Here is a 17,499-nt window from a genome sequence, read left to right as displayed (position 1 = left end):
GCCAGCCCAGAACCCAGCACAGGGAAGGATGTCTTCCAGATCTGCTGAACAGAGCCAAGCCGCCTATGTATGAGATGGCAAAAATCACTTTATCAACATAAATGCTGACTACTACCCCCAAAATGCAAGACAAGCACAGTGCCTAAGGGCTCCTTTGTGGGTCCCACCTCTGACATACAATATTCGGAGCTCAGAACTCCCCCTAGGCTGCTGATTCCATGATGTTCCAGGACCAACCAGGATCCGGAAGCTCTTAAAGAAAATGCTGATTTCCTCTTTCAATTATACCTGCAATTCTAATCTCTACCGCCAGGCGGCAGTTAGGTTTACACAAACGTTATTAAAACTAGTTTAATCTCCAAGACTGCATTTCTCATTAAAATATAGCCCAAATTAAAACAAGATACATACATGCACATATTTTTTTAACTTATCATACTGGCATAGATTTAAAAGTATGATAATACCCACAGTTGGCCAGGGTTTGGGGAAATACGCAACATTCCTACAGTGTTGGTGGGAATGTAAATTAGAATAGCCCCCAGGAGGGCAATTTGGCACACATCAAAAGCCTTCAACATATGCAAACCCTTTGGTCCAGCAACTCAACTTCTAGATATTGATTCTAAGGAGATAATCATGGAAATACACCTATATTTATTCCCAGGATGTGGATCATACGTGTAAAAGACTGTCAATACAAACACCGTAACTTGGACTTGGGTTAAATTATACAGATGAAAAAATGCTATGTAGCTAGTACATTCTAGAATAATTCTGCATGGGGCGGCTGGGTGGCTCAGTGGGTTAGAATAATTCTGCAGGATCTGGAAACATCTCATGCTATATTAAATGAAAAGAAAAAAAAAGTCTCCAAAGAAGTATGTCCAATAATCCCCTTTTTAGAATCATAAACGAAAACGAACTCACACATAACAAGTCCCAAAAGAACAACCACGTAGATACTGGGAAGACTTATCTGTGGGTGGTAGGATTATGATGATCACTTTTTCCTTTTTTGCGCTTTTCTCTATTTTGGGACGGTTTTCTAATAAACATGCGTATGTTGTCATCAGCAGGGAGCTATTCGTGACTTCTTGCACAGACAGGGGCAAGCTGGCCTCTTTGCAAGGAGGCTGTGCACAAGGTGACCATAGGCGCTTGTCAGTCTACAACCTGCCCCACTGTCCCGCTTGGCTCCTGAGCCCCAGGCTCCTGACTGCGGCTCTTAGGTCCACATATGGACCTGGTTTCAGCTGCTCTTGCTCAGGGAAGCAGCCAGCCTGGATTAATCCAGAACACAAGAACACACAGCATGCACAGTCTCCACCACAACCCCCCCCCACCTTGACATTTCTTTTGGCCTCACTTCTTTTGGGATGTGACATGTTTTTAACACAAAGGAATACAAAAAAAATCCTCCCTGAGGCTTGACGCTGGCCCTGCAGAAAAATACCTTCTTCTAAAACTGACTGTTCTCAAAGTCATTTTCCTTTTCCAACACTGCCAGGGAATGTTGGTGGATCAGAGTGACTTCCTGGGAGCCAGGGTGGCTCAGTGGGTTAAGTGTCTGCCTCTGGCTCAGATCATGAGCTTAGGATGGAGTCCCAAGTGTTCTAGGCTCCCTGCTCAGCCGGCAGTTTGCTCCTCCCTTTCCCTCTGTCCCTCCCCACCACTCACACTCTCACTGGGGCTTTCCTTGGTGAGGAAAGATAGCAGCATGGTCAAGGGCCTGCTGAATCCATGCTGCCCTTTGGCTCTGCATATGTTAGCCTATCTAATCTTCCATGCCCTTGACTTCCCTGGGCTCAGAGGGGCGGAGGACCGTGCCTGAGGCCACAGAGCCGAGCCAGGATCCTGAGTTGGGTCTGAGCGACTCCAAGCCCATGGGTACTCAGGACACGTGGTGTCTCTGAGGTGGCCCAGGTCTCTCCTGCTGTGGCAGCCTCCCTAACCTCTGGGATGAGAATGGTAGAGCGATAGTACCTACCTCCCACCCCCCACCCCACCCCCAGGCTGGGAACCAGGCTGTCTATGGGTCAACAGACCTGAATTTCAGCTCAAAACACATGGACCTTGCAAGCCCAGCCAGGGAAGGTCGTCCCACCTGTCTCCTGCCCCCTAAGGCCTGCTTTCCCCGCTGCAGGAGGCTGGTGGGGTGTCAGTCCCAGCCCGTGGGTATCCTAGAAGTGACCACCCAAGCAGTGGGACTCCTGGAACCAGGCTGCTGGGAGGCAAACAGCTGGGCCTGGCTGACTCCTGGTACTCAAGGCATGGACACCTTGGACCCAGCAGGGGGCAGGTCCAGTCCAGCTGGGGAAGATGCCATATCAGTGTGGAAAGGGAAGCCCAGGTTCAAGCTGGGGCTAGGGGACCTCAGGAAAAGGGGCTCCCAGGCCCTGTGCACCTGTGGGTGCATGATCCGAGATTTTGACAGGGTCCCCTCACCCCTCGCCAGGCCTGGCCGCTTCCTTCCCAGAAAGCTCCCAACTTCACACCAGAGGGACACAATGACTGCGCTTCCATCCCCCCAACCCTCACGCCTACCCCCCACCCCCACCTCCCCTTCCCCAACTCACCGAGCCCCCAACTCTGGCCCAGGCTGGGCACCATGTCCTTCACATGCCAGACCTCAGGCTTAATTCCTTTACAGCCCAGTCACCTGGGAGGCTCCAGGCAGAACCTCACTTCACTTCACCTGGACCCCACTGCCCTCACAGTGGGGGAGCTGGAGACTTACAGCCTCACAGCCTCACAGCCAGTGAGCGTAAAGACCGGCTTCCTAAGTCCGCATCAGGGACCTGGGTGGGGGCTGGTCTGGAAACCCTGTCCTTTATCCCCACCATCAGCCAGCACCCTCTCTCAGGCTCACAGCTAGAGAGAAAGGAATCAATATCACTCTACGCTCAGAGGAGCCAATATGGGGGACGAGGGAAGAAACCCATTCACCCCAGTCACTACCCACTCTTCTTGGGTCCCCAGCTGGGACGCACAGCGCTGGCCTGCAAGCCCAGATCTGCCTGGTGCCCAGTGCTCGGGACTGGACTGCCATCCACAGCTCCCTGGGAAGGCGGCTCTGGCAGCACTTGCGCGGAGCACCCCAACGCCCGGCCCGCCCTCCACCACCAGCCTGTCCCGACTCTGGACAGAGCTGGTCATTAGCGAGGCCTCTGAATCAAGCCACGTTTCCCTCCCTCTGTCTTCCTGGCTGGAGGGCACAAAACAACTTCCATCCTCCAACCGCACCCCAGGTCCTGCCATGCTCTCCTTCCACCCCCCACCTCCGGCCACTTGGATGCATCAGGACTTCTGGATTTAGGGGCCCTGCTCCTTAACCTCTCTGAGCAGGACTAGACAATAGCGCAGCTCTATGTAATTTCCCTTTTCCGGCGGTGCTCACCCAGCCCAGGCGGGGGTATACCGATTTCAAATATAAGCCAACTTTGAGGTTTAATTCAAAAGATCTGAGAAGTGATGACACCACAAAGACCACACGGGAATCAACCAGTCTCCTGACCCCTGAGTGCTGACAGGACGCCAGTGGGCTGGGACAAGCAGCCCCCTGCCCGCTGGGGAAACAGAGGCTGGCGGCTGAGCCAGGGTCGGTGGGTGGGTGGGGTGCTCCACCGCCAAGGGCTAGACTCTAAGCTCAGCACGGACAGCCTGGGCAGCAAGAGTTTCTGGAAGATTCGGGATGCCAAGTAGTCTCCTCCTTGAGCCTCTTTGCTTTGCTTGCAGGACAGCTGGAGCAGCAGACAGATGGCGCTCCTACTGCTAATCCTCCCTCTACAGACAGACCTCAGCCACTGAGAGGAGAACGGCGGGGTGGAGGAGGGGGCAGGAGCGCAGACAGTTAAATACAGGCTCAGAGGAAGAAGATCAGCTCCAGAGAAAAGGGCACAAAGAGCAAAAAATAAATGGCAAATTACCGGGTAGCCATCTCGTCCTGATTGCCCCTGTGGTAATTAATACGTCATTAATAATCAGACTTTGAGCAGAAAACCATATGGCAACACTTATAACTCAATCAGCCCCCCCACCCCCCGCATGGTCCTCCCCACTTTCAGCAGGGTTTGCAGTAAAGGCTGATGGTTTGGTAATGACTCCTGGTGTGTGTGTGTGGGGGGGCACTCAGGGCTGTGATGGGTCTGGGAGACAGAGAGTCCATTTCCTGCCTCTTGGAGCCAAGCTGGGGGTGGGGGAGCCCGCCACCAGGGAGCACACCCATGTGGGGGGGGTGGGCTGGCAGAGGGCACATGGCAAGGACCAGAGGGGGACATGGTGATTCTGAAGGGTGGTATCACCACCACCATGGAAAAGGACTCCCCAAATCAGGGCTAGAGAGCAGAAATGGCTCTGGTTGAGGGGCAGACAGCCTTGGAAGCCTGAGCTATGAGAGTGGGGGTGGGGGGTGTAATTTCTTGCTCCCGGATGCTCCTCTGCCCGATGGGCTCTGGGCACTGACTGGGCCACTGTCCCATACTCGGTACCCATCTCAGGCTGGAGCTTGAGAATTCTGCATTTATTGAATACACTTAAGAGTTTAACAGCCAAGTTTAAAAAAAAAAAAAAGAAAGAAAATCACTCCTCTGCCCTCTGCCTTAGGCACTTCCAGCAAGTTCACACAGGCTAGCCTCTCCGTGACAGCCGGGAATGACTCAACAGCCAGATACTGCCGGTGGCCAATACATCTACCCATCCTCACTGGCTCGCCCTCTGGCCCGGTGTGGTGTCACTGCACGCACAGAGGAGCTGCACCCTGAAGGGTGTCCGTGGGGCAGGGAGTCATGCTAAGGGGAAGTCAAAAATAAAACTGTTCATCCGAAAGGCATTCATTCCTTCAGAAGGTTCACTTGGGCTCAGGCGGACCGTCAGGGAGCTCCCTGAATGGATTCGTCAGGATGCATCCGGCTCTGAGAAAACTGCCAAGATGAATCAAAGACGCACCCGGCACGTGTCTTTGCAGAAGGAGCCCCGAGTTCCGGAGATCCAGGGTGCTGAGCATCCCCTGCTTTCCGCACTGCCCCCTGGCGGCCAGTCCCTCGAGTGCACCGTTCTCCCCACTCCCCACTCTGGCTGGCTGGGGCTGGGTGGTGCGGTGCTCCCTGGAGGGCTCAGCTGCTCAAACCTGGGAGGCAAACTTAGTTTGGCCAATCCGGAAAATGGACCCCATGATTCCTAGCATTGCTGCCTGGCTCCAGAGCCCTTTGCGCCAAAGCACAGGAGACAAAAACATTTAAACAGATTAACTGCTGCAGAGCATTTAGAAAATGAGGACATGGCACTTGCATCTCTGTGCACCTGGGCTGAGCCAGAGAGTCCCGGAGGCTCAGCCAGACCGGGGCCAGCTCTCTTAGAAGGAAAAAAGTGTCACAGAATGCTTCACAGGGGGAAGTCAACCCCATAGAATCCTGGGCTGGCACTCATCTACAAAATAAAAAAAATATGGCTCCTGTCCAGGACTGATTTTTTTTTTTTTTCAAAGGACACAACACACCTCCTTAACTAAAGATTATTTTCATGTAATAGTTACAGAAGAGAATGACTTGTCTTATCTTTCAGGAACAGAGAGGATAATCCAGGACACTTACGGGAGGACCTGCAAAACATAAGCAGAGAAGCCACATTCAGTGTTGCAGGGAGAGAGGGTCCCCTTGTTCGGGCCACCCCCCTCCCTCACACAGCTGCTGGTCGCCCCTCCTTGCAAGCCTTTGATGCTCTCATAGGCCCCAAAGCCAAGTGGCAGGATAGAAGGGGTGCTTTTGTCCTTGCAGGGGCAGGGGCGGTCGTGTGGGTGGTAAGGACAATTCCCCCAACCACCCACCCTGCCGGTGTACTGGTTCGGCGATCATTTCACTGCAAAGCTGTTGATCCCTGTCTGGGGCCCACCCACGTCTAGTTTGGGCAAAAGCCAGGTAGAATTCAGACCTGTTCCTGCCTGAAGAACAAATGTGGGGGCTCACCTGGGGTCAGTTCATTTCTACTGAAGGGGAAAGACCTGGGGGAGAAAACATTTGGGGCAGAGGGCAGAGCACTCCTAAGGGTGCAGGTCTGGGTGTTGCTGAGCAGACAGGCAGGAGGTGCCCGTGGCTCAGCCTGGGGTTAGGGGTGCCGGTCTGGGTATGCATGGGGAAGCTGAAGGGGCTGAGTCCAGAAACACAGGGTGCTGCTCCAGGAAAGGCTGGTGCAGCACGCTGACACCTACCCCCCGCCTCCCCAACAGATGAGGACTCCTGGAGAACATTTGAGAAGCCTACAGGTGTCTTCTTTGCCTCCTGGGTCACAAACTATGTTGCATTTGACCTTCTCAGCCATCTTTGCCGGATGTGTGATAACAACATGAGTGCCCAGGGAGAAAGCAATGACTTGTCCAAAGCCACATAGTGGGTTAAGGGGTAGAACTCATTCTAGAAAGAGCTCTCCTGACTCTTGAACCCCATACACTTTCCGTTAAAGGCATGCTGTTCCCACCCAATCCAGTAAACTCTCTGCTCCCTGAAGGCCTCTGTCTGGATAGTGACATTGGCACAGGAAGGAGGGGATACTCGGCAGGCAGTTGGCCCACGCATACTTGTGGATTGCCACTGATGAGCCGGACCCCCACCCCGGCAGGGCAAGTAAGGGGCCCCATTGGGGAATACAAGAGACAGGATCTCGGACTTGCACAATCTTTCTGGGAAGGACAGATGCTGAAGAAATTGGCTCAGGGAAAAGTGCAGCAACTTCCGAGCCAGGCAGGGTTCTGAAGGGGAAAGTGATTAGGAAGGGGGAGGGAGCTGTGGGGCAGAGATGGCAAAACCCCCAATGCACCAGGACCACTGGGTTTCTGAGGGGCTGGGGTCTACAGAGGGGAGAGGAGGGCATGGGGAGAAGGCCAGCCAGAGCTTGGTGCCATGTGTCCATGCCATGAGATCTGAAGGGCAGTGGGAAGTAGGGGGCTGGAAGGGTCCTGCTCGGAGAAGGGGTGGGAGGCATGAGAATGGGTGCAGGGGAGCTGTCCCCATGTAGGTGATGGTGGCCGGGACTCGTGGGCTCACAATGGAGAAGAGAGAAGTGAGTGAGAAGATACTTCTCAGTGAGAAGTGGGGGGGTGGGGGGTGGAGGGATGCACAGGGCATAGAAGAAGGAGAGAAAAGACAAAGATCTTTGGCTTGAAAAACTGACGTATGGTAGCGCTCATGCCCGAGAATGGTAACGTGGGGGGGGGTGCTGTGGGTCCCCCGAGTCTAGACTAGGGTGGGGCAGGGCGCTGGTCACGTGGTCAGCTGCACAACGGACTTCTCACCTTCACCTGGGGACCCAGTGCCTTGTTTTCCGAGGAAAAGAAAAGCCACTGGACGGACGCACCATCATCTTTCTGACGCTACATGCACATATCAGCCCGTATGTACGTCTGTCCCCAGCCTCCTGTCTGTGTCCAGTCATGGAAGCTGGAGAAGCCGGCCTGCCCTGCCTTCCAGGGTCCCTGCACCCACAGCTGCCTCCCTGCCTGTTGCACCCCACCAAGGATTTATCTTCCTCATCCCACACTGCTGAGTGAGCCCGCCTTTTGGAAACTTTCTCTCCCTTTGGTTTCCAAAAGGTCACGTTCCTCCCACTTCCCTCGCTGTTCATCTGACTCCATCCATCCCAGCCTCACACAGAAGCTCCTCAGAGCTCATGGCAAAGGCTTTCTTCTCTTCAGTCCTCCGCTGAACTCATCTGTCCCCACCTCTCCCGTCTTTCCCAGGGATCTCATCACACTCTTGACTACCCTATGCAGAAGTGTCCCACATAGGGGTCTCCAAGCCCAGCTGTGCCTCAGAAGCCCAGCCAAGGTGCACAGACATGTTCCTGGTCTTCTGCCCACAAACGTGCTTCTCTCCTGGTTCCTAGTCTCTGTGGGTGATGTTCCCTCCCACCCCTGTAGTGACCCGGACAATGATGAGGCCCCCTTGACATGTTCTCCCTCTCCCATCTACTGGCACATCCACTCTGCAGACATTCACGGAGCACCTGCTGTTCTGGGCTCGCAGGACACAGCAGTGACCATGACAAAGGTCCCCATCCTAAGAAGTTGATCTTCTAGCGAGGGAGGTACCCAAGATACCAAACAAGTACATCACCTATGAAATGACAAGTACAACAGAAAGAGAGGCAGCAGCGCAGGGGAAAGGGCGCTTGGGGGCTGGTCTCTGGATGGATTCTGAAGGTGGAGCCAAGAGGATTTCTCTGGAGCATGAGAGGGAGGAGTCGAGAAAGACTCCACAATTCTAGCGGGAATCACTGTAAGAATGGAGTTGCCATCAACAAAGGTGGGGGGACTGTGGGTCAGGCGGGTTTGGCTGGAAGGATCAGGAGCTCAGCCTTATACACACACACACATACACACAGCACTCAGAGATGTCCCAACAGTTGGAAGTTGGGAAGAAAAGAGGGAATTCCTAGAAGCTGAGGGGAGAAAGTGCACTGAGGAGTAGCGGGTGGCTGCCTGTGCCCTGCACTGCAGACAGCTGAGTAAAATGAAGACCAAGCCCAGCCTACTGGGGGTGCCTGGATGGCTCAGTCTGTTCAGCATCTGCCATCAGCACAGGTCAGGATCTCAGCATCCTGGGATCGAGTCCCACACTGGGCTCCCTCCTCAGTGGGGAGCCACTTCTCCCTCTGCCCTTCACTCTGCTTGTGTTCTCTCTCTCTCTCAAATAAATAAATAAAATCTTGGAAAAAAAAAAAAAACAAACCAGCCATGGGCTCTAGCCACGTAGTGGTAAGGGGAGTGATGGATATGCAAATCTGGTTGGAGATGGCTTCTCCAAGAGAAGGGCAAGGAGGGATATGGGTAGCGAGCACTTTCAAGTTTTGCCCCAAAGGGTTGCAAATACACAAGAGCAGGTGCTCTGGGGACATGGGGTCCAGAGAGGGCTACTTCTTCAAGATGAGAGACACAGCCATATGTATGCATAAGGGGAGTCATCCGTAGGAGGGGAAGGGGATCCTGGAGTGATGACCTTGAGGATGGCACACAGAGGTGGCCCTGCTGGGGGCGGGAGCCTGGACATCCACATGTGGGTCTGGCATTTAGTGTCACCAGCCAGCGGGGGGATGCTTCCCTCAAGCCGCCAGTTGCCTTGCATGGGCTAGAGTGTGTGTGTGTGATTCGAACCAGACGGGATGATGTGGTGGGATCCATGGGCTGGAAGACGCATGAGATGGAAGGAAGGTGGGGGTCAAGGAAAAAGGCAGTGGGCTCGGGTGAGCTGTGTGGGGTTCACAGACACTGCATTTGCTGGTGTTGATGGGGTACTGGTCAATACCGTGGGAGGGAGGTCAGCGGAAGGTCCAGCTCACTGAAGGAGCTCTGGGTGTGTGAGGGGCATCTGTGTGCATATCTAGATCCCCAGGAATTGACCCAGAAGGAGTTTTGGTGGGAGGGCTGCAGACCCAGGAGCTCAAACCCAAAAGCAAGGAGCAGGGTGTGCCACGATCCAGGCTGAGTCATTGCTACTCCAATCTCCACTCTGGGGCCAGGGTGCTATTTTCAAGACGCAGATGGACCTGAGTCCAAAACATGGACCCCCATGCCCCCAGCCCTCATTTTCTCATGGTTCCTAGGGACAAAGGTCCCAATGTTACACCACATGCTGTGGTCTGTCCCTGACTCTCCACCTGAGCCCCTGGAGCCCGTGGGAAGAGGGGCAGTGCTACTCAAGGGTGCCGGGCAGTCAGGTGGTTATCAGGACAAAGTGAAGCTGGATCCGTGCCTCAGCATGAGCCAGGATAAATTCCAGAAAGATCAGACTTACATGTTAAAAAAAAAATCATAAAAATCCTAGAGGAAAACAGACCCATCAATACGGAGAACAAACTGGTGGTTGCCAGAGGAAGAGGGAGATGGGCAAGATGGGTGAAGGGGGGTGGGAGATACAGGCTTCCAGTTACGGAAAGAATAAGTCATGGGGATGACTTAGGGAATATAGTCAATTGTAAGGAAATAATGTTGCATGGTGACAGAGTGTAGCTGCACTTGTAATAAGCACACCCAACCTATAGAGAAGTCAAATCACTATATTGTACCTTGGAAACTAATTTAACACGGCGTGGTAAATATACTTCAACTTAAAAAATCCTAGAGGAAAATTCCCTTCTAACTGTGGAGAGTGGAAGGCTTTTCCAACTATAGTCCCTAATCCAGAAGCCATAAAATCAAAGTCTGATTCAACCATATAAAACCCCAAATGCCTACAAGGTTGAAAGCACTGTAAGCAAAGTCAACAGTGAAAGTGGGAACAATATTTCTGACTCAGGTCACAAAGGCTGATGTACCTTGACGTAAAAACGCTCCTACAAATCAGCTCTAAAAACATCAACAACTTAAGAGAAAAACAGTCAAAAGATTATGAAGGGAGAGTTCAGAGAAAACATAAAGAGCCCTGGGGTGCCTGGGTGGCTCAGTAGGCTGAGTGTCTGCCTTCCACTCAGGTCATGATTTCAGGGTCCTGCGATTGAGCCGGTGTCAGGCTCCCTGCTCAGCAGGAAGTTGGATTCTCCCTCTGTCCCTCTCTCCATCGGACCTCCAGCTCATGCTTGCACTCTCTGTCTCCCTCCCTGAAATAAATAAATAAAATCTTTAAAAAAATGTAACAATATACTTTGGAACTTGTTCCCCAGTAGAGCATATAGAATCCCGTTAGTCTTTTCCACAACTGCGTGGTATTTCCATTTAAAGCTGAAATGCACCCTCCTTTCTTTCTGCTGTCCCATTGTGCTATTTCTAATTTTTGGCCATTGCCTATAGTTCTTTTTTTTTTTAATTAATTATTTCTTTGATCACAAGCAGGCAGAGAGGCAGGCAGAGAGAGAGAGAGGAGGAAGCAGGCTCCCTGCTGAGCAGAGAGCCCGATGCGGGGCTCGATCCCAGGACCCTGAGATCACGACCTGAGCCAAAAGCAGAGGCTTAAACCACTGAGCCACCCAGGCACCCCTACCCATAGTTATGCTATGGTTATTTTTATATACCTGTCATTTTCCATATATGTTAACACATCCACAGAATACATTTCTAGAAGGATCATCATTGTGGCAGTTGGCACAAACAGTTTAAATCCTAATTAGCATTGCCAAATGGGTATCTGTTGTGATTATAGTTTTAACCATCATTTCTCACATTATGAATGAAGATTTGCTTTTGTTTCACATACGGAAAGGCTACGTATGTTTTCTTTCTTTCTTTCTTTCTTGTAAGATTTCATTTACTTGACAGAAAGAGCGTGAGCAAGCAGGGTGAGCGGGAGAGGGAGAAGCAGGCTCCACGCTAAGCAGGGACTCAAGTGACTGAGCCACCCAGGCACCTTGTATTGTTACATTTTTAAAAAGGTATGGAACAGTGTATTACTATTTATTTAGCCATCTGAGCTAAGGAAAAAACCAACAGGCTTTTGTTGGATGAACGAGCTACATCTCTGGGTGTGGACACAGACTGTGTTCATCCACTTGCCTGTGGGGAGGGGAACAGAATGGTGGGAAGACAGAGCCAGGGGTGTGGGGGTGTGGGGGTGGGAGAGTAGGAGAGACTGACCTTCCACTGCAGGGCTCTCTGGTGTCCCTGGATACACATGTCCAGCTTACCAAGTCAGAAAAGGCAATAAGCTTTAACGGAAAACTGGCTGGAATGAGGTCTGTGTTTTTGTCTGGTCCTCTGGCTTTGGCTGCCTTTTCTCACATTCTCCTCTAAGCTCCCTCCAAGAAAGCTCAGACTTGGGGCAGGGGTGGGGAGAATGCCGGGGGGTGGGTAGCGCAGTCGGCTGAGTGTCCCACTTCTGGTTTCAGCTCAGGTCCTGATCTCAGGGCCCTGAGATCGAGCCCTGTGTCAGGTTCCATGCTCAGCATGGAGTCTGTTTAAAATTCTCTCCTTTCTCTGCGCCCCCCCCCAAGCTCATGCTCATGTTCTCTCTCTCTCTAATAAATAAATAAATAAATCTTTAAAAAAAAAAAAGAAGAAGAAGAAGAAGAAAGGAAGGAAGACGAAAAGAAAGCTCGGACTGGGATTATCCTCGTGAGCTCCCTGCCGTCCTGAGTGTGCAGCCCGGGGCTGGGGGAGGGGTGCAGCAGGAGGAGATGCTGTAAAAGGAGCCGTCACTCACTCCCGACTCTGTGTGCATGTTGGGAGCTGCGTGGTTTTCCCCAAACATCTCATAACCCCCGCTGCATCCTCCCCGGTCACAGGTTACAGATGAGACCACAGGCTCAGAAAGGTTACCATGCCCAGAGTCATGTCCTGCTCCCATTGGGACAGAACCCAGGCTTGTCTGACTCTGAGCCTAACAAAGGGGGCGGAGAGAAACTGCCTTGGGAGCGAGAGCTCCCCCGAGCTGTTCTTAGAAAGTGAGGCCAGGGGCGCCTGGGTGGTTCAGTCAGTTAAGCATCTGCCTTCAGCTCATGCCTTCAGTCATGATCCCAGAGTCCTGATCACAGGGTCCTAGGATCGAGTCCCATGTTCTCCCTTGCCCCTCTCCCATTCATTCTCTCACTCTCTCTCTCAAATAAATAAAATAAAATAAAATAAAATAAAAACAAAAACAAAAAAAGAAAGTGAGGCTGGCTGCAGGGCCTCCCACGCGTTCCGCACACAGCTTTCAAACATGTGTCCCAGGCACTGCTTGCATCCATTTACTTTGCTGTCAGGAACGTGGGGGGCAGTGAAATATGAGCCAGATGACTTGGGAACTAAATAAAATGGGTCAGAGTAGAGGGTTCACTGAGCCTGTGGCCTCTTGAACCGAATTGATGTAGCTCTAAAGGGGTTCCCAAACCAGGAGCTCTTTGCCCCTCTGGGGAACATACAGCTCCTGAGGGTTTCCCAAATGGTGTATTTCTGGAAAAGCAAACTGGGAAGAATATTTCCCCCTACCTGGCAGGTGCCTTGAAGACCCAGCCCACCACGAAGATAGAGACCTTCAGCCATGTTTCTCTGGGGCTTTTAAACTGAGTGGCCTTTTTTTTTTTTTTTTTAAAGATTTTATTTATTTGAGAGAGAGAGCGAGAGAGCACAAGAGCGGGAAGGGTCAGATGGAGAAGCTGAGCAGGGAGCCCCATGCAGGACTTGATCCCAGCACTCCAGGATCATGACCTGAGCCGAAGGCAGTTGTTTAACTGACTGAGCCCCCCCAGGTGCTCCTTAAACTGGGTGGACTTTTTTTTTTTTTTTAAGATTTTTTATTTATTTATTTGAGAGAGAGAGACAGTGAGAGAGAGCATGAGCGAGGAGAAGGTCAGAGAGCGAAGCAGACTCCCCATGGAGCTGGGAGCCTGATGTGGGACTCGATCCCGGGACTCCAGGATCACGCCCTGAGCGGAAGGCAGTTGTCCAACCAACTGAGCCACCCAGGCGTCCCCTGGGTGGACTTTTAAACTCAGTTGGTGGATAGATGCTATGAGGCTTGCAGGCTGGCAAATCCAGAGTCAGTAATGAGTCCGAGAGCTGGCACTCAGCTTGGGTCTCTGGCCCGGATTAATTAGGCCAGTACCATCAGGGAGCATTGAGGGACACGTTATACACTTGTAAGGTGCCCAGAACAGCAGCAACATCTAATAGGCACCAAACACAAATGCTGGCTGGAATGACAGATTCACTCTTTCTCTTGCACGCTCTCTGGCATGCACACCCACGCACAGACACACATGCACGTGCCCTCACACACCCCTTAGATTGCAGGGGGAAGAGAAGCACAGCTGGTAGTTTTTTGTGGTTTTCACTCATGTTGCAGAACCGACCCTAACTGAACAGCAGGTCTGAGGAGCATCCTGTTGAGATGGGACCTCAGAAGGGCCACCCCCCACCCCGCCCCCAGCATTTTGGGCAGCACAGTCAGGGGTAAGGATGCCTCCCTGAGATTCAGGGTCCGAAAGGCCAGCCTGGGCACGGAGGCTGACTCTAGAAATCACCCTGCTCATTATGCTGTGCGGGGCAGGCAAGGGTACCGATGAGAAGCCCGAGTGGAAAGCAAATCCATTGGACTTTTGTTGTTTTCATGATTGTTTTAAGTAGGTTCCATACCGGGTGTGGAGTCTGATGTGGGGCTCAATCCCAGGACCCTGAGATCATGATCTGAGCTGAAATCAAGTTGGCCGCCCAACTGACTGAGCCACCCAGGCACTCCTCTGTGGATTCTATTTTTTTTTTAAAGATTTTATTTATTTATTAGAGCACGTGTGAGCGAGCAGGAGTGGGAGGAGGGACAAAGAGAGAGGGAGAGGCAGGCTCCCCCCTGAGCAGCGAGCCCAACATGGGGCTCGATCCCAGGACTCTGGGATCACGACCTGGGCCAAAGGCAGATGCTTGACTGCTGAGCCACTCAGGTGCCCCTGAGGATTCTTTATATAAGTAAGTAAGTAAGTAAATAATGTGATCCAAAAGGCACTCAACATCATCATCAAGAAGGCAATGCAAATCAAGACCACAACGAGACATCACCTCACATCCATTAGATAGAATGGCTACTATAAAAAAATAACAAGTGTTAGTAAGGATGTGGAGAAACTGGAACCATTGTGCTCCATTGGTGGGTTTATCTCTGGACTCTGGATTCTGTTTCATTGGTCTATGTGCCTAAAGGTGTCTGTTTTAATACCGGTACCATACTGTTTTGACTACTGTAGATTTATAGTATAGTTTGAAATCAGGAAGCATGATGCCTCTGACTTTGTTCTTTCTTAGGAATTCTCTGGGTATTTGGGTTTTTTAAAATCCATTTACCTTTAATGCAGGATTTAGGTGTGCCAATTTGATATTTAATTTCTCTAGGTTTTATGTCTTTTTTGTTTCTCTATTACCCATTATTGCTTCTTTTTGTTAAACAGATATTTTCTAGCATACTATTTTAATTCTTTTGTTTCTCTTGCCATACTTCTGGAATAATTTTCTTAGTGGTTGTCCTGGGGTTTATAATTATCATCTTAATAAATAATTTGGTTTGGATGAATAACAATTTACTTTCTTTCTTTTATTTTGTAAAAGATTTTATTTATTTATTTGAGAGAGAGAGAGCTTGCATAAGCAGGCAGAGGGCCAGAGGGAGAGGGAGAAGCAGACATGATCCCAGGACTCTAGGACATAAACCAAACGCAGACACTTAACTGAGACACCCAGGCACCACAACAATTTACTTTTAATTACAAACAAATACTTTGCTCCAATATAGTCATGTTAGTTATCTCCTTCTTTGTATTTTTATAACATGACTATTTTATACACCATTAGCCCATCAACACAGTTTTATCATTATTGCTTTACACAGCTGGCTTTTAAATCAGAAGAGAGCAAAAAGTAACAAATAAAAATAAATTTATATACTGTCTTTTCTATATACCTATGTAGCTACCTCATGAAGCTCTTTATTTCTGTATGTGGATTTAAATTACTGTCTAGGGGTTCCTGGTGGTAGATCAGTTGGGCAGCTGACTCTTGGTTTTGGCTCAAGTCATGACCTCAGGGTTTGGGATTGAGTGCTGTGTCAGGCTCCAAGCTCACGGGGGAATCTGCTTCTCCCTCTCCCTCTGCCCCTCCCCCTAATTCCCCCTCCAATAAATAAATAAATCTTTTTTTTTTAAATATTTTATTTATTTATTTGACAGAGAGAGATCACAAGTAGGAAGAGAGGCAGTCAGAGAGAGAAGGAAGCAGGCTCCCTGCTGAGCAGAGAGCCCGATGCGGGACTCGATCCCAGGACCCTGAGATCATGACCTGAGCCGAAGGCAGTGGCTTAACCCACTGAGCCACCCAGGTGCCCCAATAAATAAATCTTTTTTAAAAATAAATTACTGTCTAATGTCCTTTCACTTCAGATTGAGGAATCCCTACAGACCTGCTTATAGGACAGGTTGATAGAAATAAATTCTCTCCACTTTTTTGTTTATTTGGGCATGTCTTAATTTCTCTTTTGCTTTTGAAATATATGTTTGCTATAGATTTCTCTGTTAACAGTTTTTTTTTTTTTTCTTTCACCACTCTGAATATGTCATCCCCATTGACTTTTGGCTTTCATGCTTTTTATTAATAGCTGATTTCATGAAAATAAATCAGCTATTAATCTTATCAAGGATTCCTTTTCTGTGCTGAGTCCTTGTTCTCTTGCTGCTTTCAAGATTCTCTCTTCCTTTTTTTGCTTTTGGCAATGTGGTTGTGATGTGCTTAGGTGTGGATCTCTTCGAGATTATCTTATCTGGAGTTTGTTAAGCTTCTTGGATATATAAAATAGCATTTTTGTTTCTGTTTGGGAAGGTTTTGGCCACTATTTATTCACATATTCTTTCTGCCTCTTTCTCTTCTTCCCTTCTGAGGTCTCAATTACATGTACGTTGGCATACTTGACGGGGTCTCACAGGGCTCTGAGACTTTTCATTTTTCTTCATTCTTTCTTCTTTGTCTTCCTTAGACAGGATCATCTCAACTAACCTATCTTCGAGTTTGCTGATTCTTTCTTCTGCCAGCCCAAACCCTCTGTTGAGACTCTTCAGTGAATTTTTCCATTTCAGTTATTGTAATTTACAGCTTCAGAATTTCTACCTTTTTTTTTTATACTTTCTATCTCTCTATTGATAGTCTGTCTCCATTTGGTGGCACATAACTGTTCCGCTTTCCTTTAATTCTTTAGACTTGGTTTCCATTAGATCTTAAAACACAATTTATCACAGTCAACATAAAATATTTATCTAGGGGCACCTGGGTGGCTCAGTCAGTTAAGTGTCTGACGCTTGATTTCAGCTCAGGTGGTGATCTCAGGGTCATGAGATCGAGCCCTGTGTCCAGCTCCACCCTCAGCAGAGTCTGCTTGGCCTTCTTCCCTTGCCCCTCCCCCTGCTCTCTGTCTCTCAGATAAATAAATAAAGTCTTATTCTTTTTTTTTTTTAAAGATTTTATTTATTTATTTGACAGAGAGAAATCGCAAGTAGATGGAGAGGCAGGCAGAGGGAGAGAGAGGGAGGGAAGCAGGCTCCCTGCTGAGCAGAGAGCCCGATGTGGGACTCAATCCCAGGACCCTGAGATCATGACCTGAGCCGAAGGCAGCGGCTTAACCCACTGAGTCACCCAGGCGCCCCCCTTAAATAAATAAAGTCTTAAAAAAATAAGTAAAATCTTTGTCAAGTAAGTCCAACTGGGCTCACAGATTTTTTTTTTAAGATTTTATTTATTTATTTGATAGAGAGCAATCACAAGTAGGCAGAGAGGCAGGCAGAGAGAGAGGGGAAAGCAGACTCCCTGTGGAGCAGAGAGCCCCACTCAGGGCTCGATCTCAGGACCCCGAGATCACGACCCAAGCCGAAAGCAGAGGCTTTAACCCACTGAATCACCCAGGTGCCCTCACAGATGGTTTTTATTGACTGTTTTTTTTTCCTTTTTCATTGTTATACTTTCTTATATCTCTGCGTGTCTCATATTTTTTTTGTTAAACACTGGACATTAAAAATAATCTAATGTGGCTACTATGGAAATTAGAGATCCATCCTCCTTTCCAGGATTTGTGT

At 49.8% G+C, this 17,499-nt stretch overlaps 1 protein-coding gene across 4 annotated transcripts in view; it reads right to left on the bottom strand.

Annotated features, from left to right (window-relative positions):
- COL23A1 (collagen type XXIII alpha 1 chain) overlaps positions 1–17,499 on the bottom strand; it is a 318,044-nt gene that overhangs the window by 38,637 nt on the left and 261,908 nt on the right. For 3 of the 4 annotated variants that reach the window (XM_044262799.1, XM_044262818.1, XM_044262826.1), the window contains exons 4-5: positions 5,592–5,599; positions 3,930–3,956 (exon numbers count right to left, since the gene is read on the bottom strand). In XM_044262799.1, the coding sequence (XP_044118734.1) occupies positions 3,930–3,956; positions 5,592–5,599 (35 nt within the window). The remainder of the gene's footprint in view (positions 1–3,929; positions 3,957–5,591; positions 5,600–17,499) is intronic. The other variant, XM_044262810.1, reaches the window with a different exon arrangement.

This window comes from Neovison vison, chromosome 1, assembly GCF_020171115.1.
Source record: "Neovison vison isolate M4711 chromosome 1, ASM_NN_V1, whole genome shotgun sequence".
NCBI classification, from domain to species: Eukaryota; Metazoa; Chordata; class Mammalia; order Carnivora; family Mustelidae; genus Neogale; species Neogale vison.
This window is presented reverse-complemented; position numbering and strand designations above follow the sequence as displayed.